Source organism: Bidens hawaiensis, unplaced genomic scaffold (genome assembly GCF_021521415.1).
Source record: "Bidens hawaiensis isolate Kalapana, Puna unplaced genomic scaffold, B.hawaiensis_p1.1 tig00030202_1, whole genome shotgun sequence".
Taxonomy (NCBI): domain Eukaryota; kingdom Viridiplantae; phylum Streptophyta; class Magnoliopsida; order Asterales; family Asteraceae; genus Bidens; species Bidens hawaiensis.
This window is the reverse complement of record NW_027495021.1, coordinates 157924-166738: the sequence shown is the minus strand read 5'-3', so window position 1 is coordinate 166738 and position 8815 is coordinate 157924. Positions and strand designations below refer to the sequence as shown.

Here is an 8815-nt window from a genome sequence, read left to right as displayed (position 1 = left end):
TACTGCTTGAGATAAATCTAAGTGAATCCCCAGCATTGTTAAAGATTTCAAGATCTAAAGCAAAGCAACTTTCCTTCATTTGTAAACCAAACCTAAATGATATAATTATATGATCATTTTTAGTCAACAGTATATCAAACCATAATTTTGGCCAGTAAATAAGAAATCTAAACTTTGAAGTTATACACTTCCACCTTGTATTTTCATAGAAACTATGTCGTTCGAATTTGCAAACCAATTTCACATTGCGAGACCAGGCACTTGGGCCACATGCTTTTGTGGTGCCTAAATACAATCAAATAGTACAACATCATATTTAATCATTAAATTCAAAAAATGACTCATTTGGTGTTTGGGTGCGCGTTTTAACCTGAGTTGATGAAATCATGTGCACCTCATTACCACCATCCATGGTCCAAACAAAGGTTCTATGTGGCTCCATGTAGTAGTGTTCTTGACCTCCAATATGAACCTCACCCTCAATGATCTTCTGACATTTGTTTGACTGAAAACATGAGTCACATCCCCTTCACTGTAACACCGGTGAGAATTCGGATAATAACTTTTGAGCTTGACAACATCCTTTATGGATAATATTGCAGCAGAGTTTCATACTTAATGACCACTTTTGTTGTGGCAATCTTTGTGTTTTCGTTAGTGTCAGCAACAAGCATTCCTACAACCTGCAATACATAAGGATCATAAGGCATATATGATATATTATCAATGAACCCCGTTTAGACCTGTGAATTCTGAAAATAATTACCTCATCAACACAAATTGATCTCAGAAGCAAAAAACTTGCTCATCTAAAACAACAGGGCAGATAAGATTATCACCCAGGATATCTTTGGCAAAAAAGCAGCAAATCTATGTGATGACCGGGCACCCGAGTCGAGCCATCGATAGAAAGTAAGCGTGCTATCCAAGTAGCATGTAAAGCACATAGTTCATTGAACCTTCCAACTTGACTCCGTGGCTTGTGCTATCAAATGTTTAAATCACCACCTATGAAGAGTATAAAAACAGAAAGAATGAATGAATTAACAAAACTTAATGAACAAAAATAAAATTCAAGCAGCAAAAACCATTTACCTTTATGTTAAGTTGCAGTTCATCTAAGGCCTCTCAATATCAGCATCATCATAATCCAAGAGGAGCCAATTTTGACCAGGAGTCAAACGTCGCCTAAAGTAGGCTTCTAATGCGTCATAAACCTTCTAAATCATTTTGTTAAAAATAATAATTGGAGTTAATCTCTTTGAAATAATACAACTGACTAACTATTTGATGAAAATAAAAAAAAATTAGAAAAATATAACTTCATGGTTTCGGGTCAATTCGGTCCGTACACCAGCAACTATCGTCCCTCACAAACTTTACCGTCCTTTTAATTTGTGAAACCAACCATAACAAATATGTGCAGCTTTTAAACAAAAAAAAAACAGATTATATATTGCTTTAATGTCCATTTCGTACCTCCTCATATGTGTTTTCAACCACAATTCTGTTTGAATCAGCTTTTTAGCCACCTCTTCTGCTACATGTTTAATGGATGAGCGTGTTATTTTAGAAGCAAGATCATTCATGTCCTCAGGGTCAGGGGCTGTAAAAGGGTGATAAATTGCATGAAAATTTTTATAATAATGAAAATTAATATTTAAGATAACACTTGAGTACTTGACCCAAACCCTACCAGAAGCACGGCATTTGTCGGTAGTACCGAATTACTGATTATAACTTACGCTTAAAAATAATTGGTATATTGAAATTAAGGGTACACTGAAATGAAAGTTATTTGGGTTCGGTAGCATCATCCCTGTGAGAGTTATAATGAAGTCAAATGGTGAAGATAAACTTAAACATTAGACGTGAGAACTATGAACGTCTTGATTCGGGCCATGTTTAACGGCTCAAACTGGTAAACATGATTTAAAAGGTAGCGTATAACGAAACAGATCAAATGTTTAAAATCACACAAATCATATTTGTCAAGATAAACCCTGTTAAAAATTACTAAATTTTGGATAAAGCTGTTTTCGGCCAACCCAACTAATCCGTTTTCTATTATGATTTTAAAAATGTTACAACAGAAAAATCTGGAAATGAACGAAGAATTTTTATATAAGGTATGACAAAAAAGAGCATACCCTTTGTGATGCCTGAGTTTAATTGTCTTTGCACTTCAGACTCGACCTAAAATTTTTAAATTGTAACATTATTTAAAAGCATGATACAATATAAAAATCTACAATTTTTGTGGAAATTTCATCCAAGAGGATGATAATATTATCTCTGATGAAGATTTTAAATAACATGTTATTTTTCTTGAATGCCAATTATAAAACTTCTAGAATGACTGGTGTTTTTGAACAGAACTACAACATAAACCCACACACGAAATTAAAGCATATCCGTCGTAACTATATATGAATATAGGAATTGATAGTAATTTCAACTAAACTCGTGCCTAGTTTGTACCCCAAATTTTGAACATCTAGATCTTTTACAGGTTGAAATATGATGCAGGCCCTTAAAATCCACAACAATAAGGATCTCACTGAGATCTGCATCTATAAATGTAGCTGGAATATGAATAAACATACAAAGCGTATTGCTATAATTTCTATGAGAAATTAAAACCTATAGATCAGAAAAAAGAAAATAAAAAAAAATAAACTTTATGTTGCTTATCAGTACATGAAGCAAATATCTGAAGTATGCCACTCGAGTCCTGTGTGTACACGCACACAAATGAAAGAAAAACAAACAAAATGGCAAGTAACCCTCTTTTCTATTCTACGATGAATTCTTAAAACCATATTACAACTTAAAATAGATTTGACTTACCTTTAGTTTTAAAGAATAGCCCCAACTCACAGACTGTATTTGAATGTCTGATGTAATTTCAATATTTTAAATTAAAATAAGGAAACAACTTATTCTATATCTGAAGCGTGACTCCTTTGTACACACACAAATGTTATAGAATTAAAAAGTAAACACTACCGAGATCCAAGTGCAGAATTTACCAAAGAATGTCAATACTCACATATATCTATCTTATAAGCGATATTGTTGCTCAAGAGTATCATAACCGAATGAACTTCACATCAGAATCCAATTTAATTAAATTGATTATTTGAAAAGATTAACAGAGACTTACCAAAATCACCAGAGATCTGAGACGGTTCAATCGAAATTCGCTTCAATTAAATTGAACCAAAAACCAACCGCCGATACCAGATTGCGTCATTGAAGAAACTAAATCACCAACTATGGGAGAGAGAGAAATAGACTGTGATGCGATTGATGAGGTGAATTGATTTAGGGTTCTGTATCCGAACCAGGGTGGTGGTGAAGGAATGAAAGAGTTAGGGTTTGAGTTTGACCCGATCCAAACCCGACCCAGGACCCGTGAATTTTAAAGTTTAAACGGGTCATTTACCAATGTAACAATCTGGTGGCTCCTATAAAAACGAGAACGACTACGTCGCGACACATAGAATTTTAGAGTTTTCTTTTATATATGTTATTATTATAGATATATATCTAGGGGAAGGATCAAGAAAGAAATCTTTGTTAGGAAGAGAACTAGAGAACTCCTAAGTAGATGGTTATTTTTGTAAATTGCCCAAATAGATAACACCCTCTGTTGCTTCCCCTGTATGACCTTTTCTCTTTGTGATGGACTTTTCCCAAACACCTACTGACCTACACATCATGAATCAACTCAAGTTGATGATTATGAACCTTAAATCGTTGAATGTATTGTAAATCGATCCTTTGATCGTGCGCTGTTACGCATATACAGTCGCTAATTGTATCTCCGGCCTCGATTTCAACCATTGAACATTGCAATTCAAGGTATCTTTGATTTCAGACGTGTATCTTCCTTAATCGTGTGTTTTTTTACTAATTTTCATCGGTTTCCTATTAAATTGATTAGATATTGTTGTCTTTGCAAGTTTTGCAATCATTTATTATACTCTAATTCTATAATTTGGTGATTTTAGGTCAAAAATGGATAGTTATTGCAGATTATAGTTCAAAAACGGCTATTACTCAAGGGAAAAAACATAATTGAAGTTTTAATTAATTAATCATGAATTAATAGATTATTAGGAGATACTTGAGTAGTAGAAATGAGTAATTAGGTGTCATACAAAGTATTGCGTATGTGTAATACTGTTAGTATTACATAACAAGTCTGTTTTGTTATGTTATAATGCTTGTTTGTCGGTTACTTGGTATTTGTGTGTTTAAGCTTAATATGCTTGAATTATGTTTTAGGCATTTATCAATGGACCATAGGAGCCACACATGGCTGTTGAAACTTTGAAGTAAAGTTTTGGTGCTTCAATTGCATACTTGGTTAGATGGATAAGTTTCAAGGCTTCTTTAGCATTAATATACATATAAAAACTTACATAATTGAAAGAACCTTCATGTGCCAAAGCATTAACTCAATTAGACGATTGAACAAATCTTATATATTACTGTCCATTATACTATAAATGTAATTTTCCTAAATCACTTGCAGGTATAAGGAGCCATGATAGATAACCCCTCCAAGTCTCTATATCATCCAACCACTGTGACAAAAGAACCTGATGTGTCCATAGCTAAAGCAATGGAGCTGCTCAACAACTAGATCACGGTATGCACACAACATTTAATTACATTCACAACATCCAGTTAATAAAGTGAACTACTTTGGATTCGCGTTTGACAAATAACCGACGTGACCCGTGATGTACCAGACCCGTTTCTAGTTTCCACCCATTGAAAAATGGTTTTTATATAGAGTGTTGATTTGGGTAGTTTGTTTCTTTTTTTTCAAGTTAAGTCAAATATAATCCACTTGTGAGTAATGTTAGAGTAAACTCAACGTTTTAACTAAATCATCAAACGAATTTTTCATTCTTAACTTTTACCTCAAATCACTCTGCATTTTATAGTATTTTGTTAAAATGATAGTAGTCTTTCGAATATTCATAGAATCAAATTTTTCAAGACTACTTGTGCTTTCAAAGAAATATGAAAGACATAATAAGCCAGGTGTATGAAATCGAGAAAACCAAACTAATACAATTAAACAATTCTGTCTAATTACAAGAACCATATCATAACCAACGTCACACACTTTCATTTTTATTTATGGTACAACGTGTCAATTGTTCTTGATTTATGGCTTTGATTCTAATCGTTAATATCATCATTTTGTTATTTGTTGTTTTTAACTATTATTAAGTGATAATGAATTTTAAAGGTGTTACTTTTGGTTCATTGATGCGCTGGAAAGATCTGGGTTTAAGTGTGTGGTTGTATATAATCTTAATAATCTTTTAATAGATTAGTTTAGCTTGTAGTATGTATTAACATATACTTTTGTGCAACTGTCAACTATCTAACCGCTCCTTTTAGCTTCCTTTTCTATTGTACCAGTTTACGATAAACCACCAACTAAGTCTAATAATTCGTTGGTATTGAGTAAAATTTGTAGTCGTAAATATTTATATAATTCTTGTTAATCAGAGAGAAGATAAAAACATTTGAATTTTGGGCATTTTAGTAATAGTTAATATATAGTGTAATTTAGTATTGGCATATTCTTAAATTTAGGTTAGTTTTTAGTAAAATAAAAATGTATGCGTGGTTTTTTGTTTGTAGATGCTATTTGAGAAAAAAAATAGCACTCATCGTTTAACTGAAACAGAGATAACATGCCACCTGCATCGAAATAGAACAGAAGTAAATATGTTTGTATTTCATATATGTATTGTATGTTTGTATTAAGTGTATTGGTTGTTTTACTTGGAGTTTAAATACTATATACGTGCATTCCATAAATATACAACATTTGTTCAACATTATATATTTGTATTACAAATATGTAATGTATGTCTGTATCACATATGTGTTTTGTACGTTTGTATCACATACGTGTATTAGTTGTTTTACTTTCTTTTTAAACATCGTATACGTGCACTCCATAATATACGAAATTCCTTCAACATTATTGCTTGTAATCCATATATGTAATGTATGGCTATATTGCATATATGCACTCTGTATTTGTATTAAATGCATTTAAAAAAATCTATATTGGCACGCCATAGACCATATTATATATGACATTTGTTTAACATTATATGTTTGTACTGTATGATTGTATTATATGTTTGCTTATATGTGATGTATGAATGCATTGCTTATATGCATCACTTGCATTTATGAAGATGTGATACAAGTTTTAACCATAACAGTCGGCTATAAAATTCATACATCAATTACAACATAAAGTAAGTATACTATAACATTCATATACAAATTCAATCACATGTTCTAACAACCGATTCAAAAATCTATCATACATAACAAAAATAAAAACAATAAAAAGTACACCCTTTTAACTAGTCCCACTGTTGGATTTTCGACTACAGTGTTTCTTGCATATCTATCCCTCGTTGCTTGCATACGGTGACATCTGAAAGCAAAATACTCGCAACATACAATATTCTAAGAAGATTTAATTGTTCAGTCTTTCTAATATCTTCATCAATGAAACAACACTCGTAAAATTCATTCTTACACTCGAAACATTCCATGAGCCTCATATCATACACACCTCATTATGTGAAAACGCCATTTACCAATAAAAATAAAGGTAATGCATATATGTAATACATCGGACAATAGCATTGCATATATGTAATACAACAGTCTATATGTATTTAGTAGTTGATAACTGCATATATGCAATACAACTAGTTTTTTACCCGGCGCAAAGCGCCGGGGCTGTTCAGTATTTGGTAAAACACAGGCGTTATTGCCACAAGTCGACGCGAATTCGATCGGCAACATACATGGAACCTTTTCCTTGATTCCACGTGCTAAGTGTTTACTAGCCTGCTATAACGTGTGAATATTTCTAATTAATAAACATATTATCAATGTAGCATTACCTAATTCATGATCCAAATAGGGGAAAACGTTTCATCTTTATCATAATCACAGTATTCACATCCATAAATTCAAGATTAATTTTTGAAGTGTAATTTCATATCTACCCAATGGAATAAAAACAAAATGCAAACATATAGAAGAATGCATGCAGCATGCAGGCTTGGCCAGAGAAACAACAGCAAATTATTTATTGGAAATAATCTCTCTACAAAAATGTTAACTAAAAACCAGCAGATTCCAGAATATTCAGTAACTACGTATCTTAAAGGGTAGGTCAGGATAACTAATAATGCAATACCTCACAATAATAGCTTATAGAAACACCAAAGATGAATTCCTGAATCTAATCCTTCGATAGTTCATCGACTGATTAACGATCAAATTAGCAATGAGAAGTTATTAATCAATCGATGCTTAACATTCATAAGCAATAACATCCTAACAAACCGTAGCCACAGTTTGTAAAAAAAGAAAAGAGTGATGGAAACGGCGCTGTGGAGGATGGTGGTGATTAAAAGTAAAAAATAATAAGGGCTCAAGTAAATATATTAGAAATACATCGGAACATTCCATATACCTCGTAGCAATCACACAACATTATGTGAAGGTATCATTTGCCTATTAAACAAAAGTAATGCATATATGTAATACATTAGACAATAGTGTTGCATTTATGTAATAGAACATAATTTATATGTATTTAATAGCTGATAAGTGCATATACGTAATATACTACCTTGAAACATTCCATATGCCTCTTAGCAAACACATCGCAATTTGTGAAGTTGTCAATTGCCTATTCAAATAAAAGTATAGATAGCTATTGCATGTATGTAATATAATAGACTACATATGCACGTAACAGAGAAGTGATGCATATATGTAATACAACATACCACATATAAATTTAATAGACACATACTATATACATGCATTACAATCGACTACATATGCATATAATATATAAGTGTTGCATATGTGTAATATAACCGACTATATATGTACTTGATAGATAAGTGACGAATCAATTATGCAATGCATATATGTAATACTTGAAAAATCATTTAAATATGATTAATCAATATTGATAATGCGTAAAATTTGATACGATCGGGTTCGTGTATATTGTCCAACGATGCACATTGAGGCCATGCATCAGTTCCAGAATCCGTTTCCGCTTTCTCACGAGAAATTCATCGAACACTTGGTGTGCAAACTTAAAAACATGAAAAACTTACTTAAACCAGGTTGTCCATAACCAGCCAACCCATTGTGTTTTGACAACATGTTAATAGTCATATTACTTAATAAATAGTTTTCATTTATAATCAGTGTACAAATTAATGTTCAACAATGCTATATTATTTTTTGATTAGAGAAAAGAAAACAGTAACAGAGCCTATCAAAGGTGATAGTCTCTATTGTGCTTTGATTGGTGTATAATACGACTAATCGACACTGTTAATATGCGAAATCAACAATTTTAATCACTTACCTTTTAGTGTTCTTCAGATTCGCGCATGATTTTGACTTGATTTGGATGAACTAGACGATCGATTGACGAAAAGTGAAACCCTAGATGAGTGATGAAAGACTGAGTGAACAAGGAGATGAAAGAATGAACGAATGTATTTTTTTTTCAATTCCAATATTACCCTTTCGCTTTAAAAAAAAACCCAGCATTTTTATTTTTTCATTGCTCTTTTTTTTAGCCTTTGATCTAATAGAGTATACGGTGTTAAAAGAAGTTTTCTAGTTCCCTCTTGATCCCACCCCCCGTGTATCTATATATATATATATATATATATATAAATAAGCGACCTTTCCCCTTCCACAACCTCTCTCC

At 32.2% G+C, this 8815-nt stretch overlaps 1 protein-coding gene across 1 annotated transcript in view; it reads right to left on the bottom strand.

The window, feature by feature from the left end:
• Positions 1–240: 240 nt before the first annotated feature.
• LOC143580015 (receptor-like protein EIX1) overlaps positions 241–8815 on the bottom strand; it is a 43412-nt gene continuing 34837 nt past the window's right edge. Inside the window, exons 6-10 of the mRNA XM_077063160.1 lie at positions 1480–1606; positions 1384–1426; positions 624–683; positions 371–505; positions 241–285 (exon numbers count right to left, since the gene is read on the bottom strand). Coding sequence (XP_076919275.1) covers positions 241–285; positions 371–505; positions 624–683; positions 1384–1426; positions 1480–1606 — 410 coding nt within the window. The remainder of the gene's footprint in view (positions 286–370; positions 506–623; positions 684–1383; positions 1427–1479; positions 1607–8815) is intronic.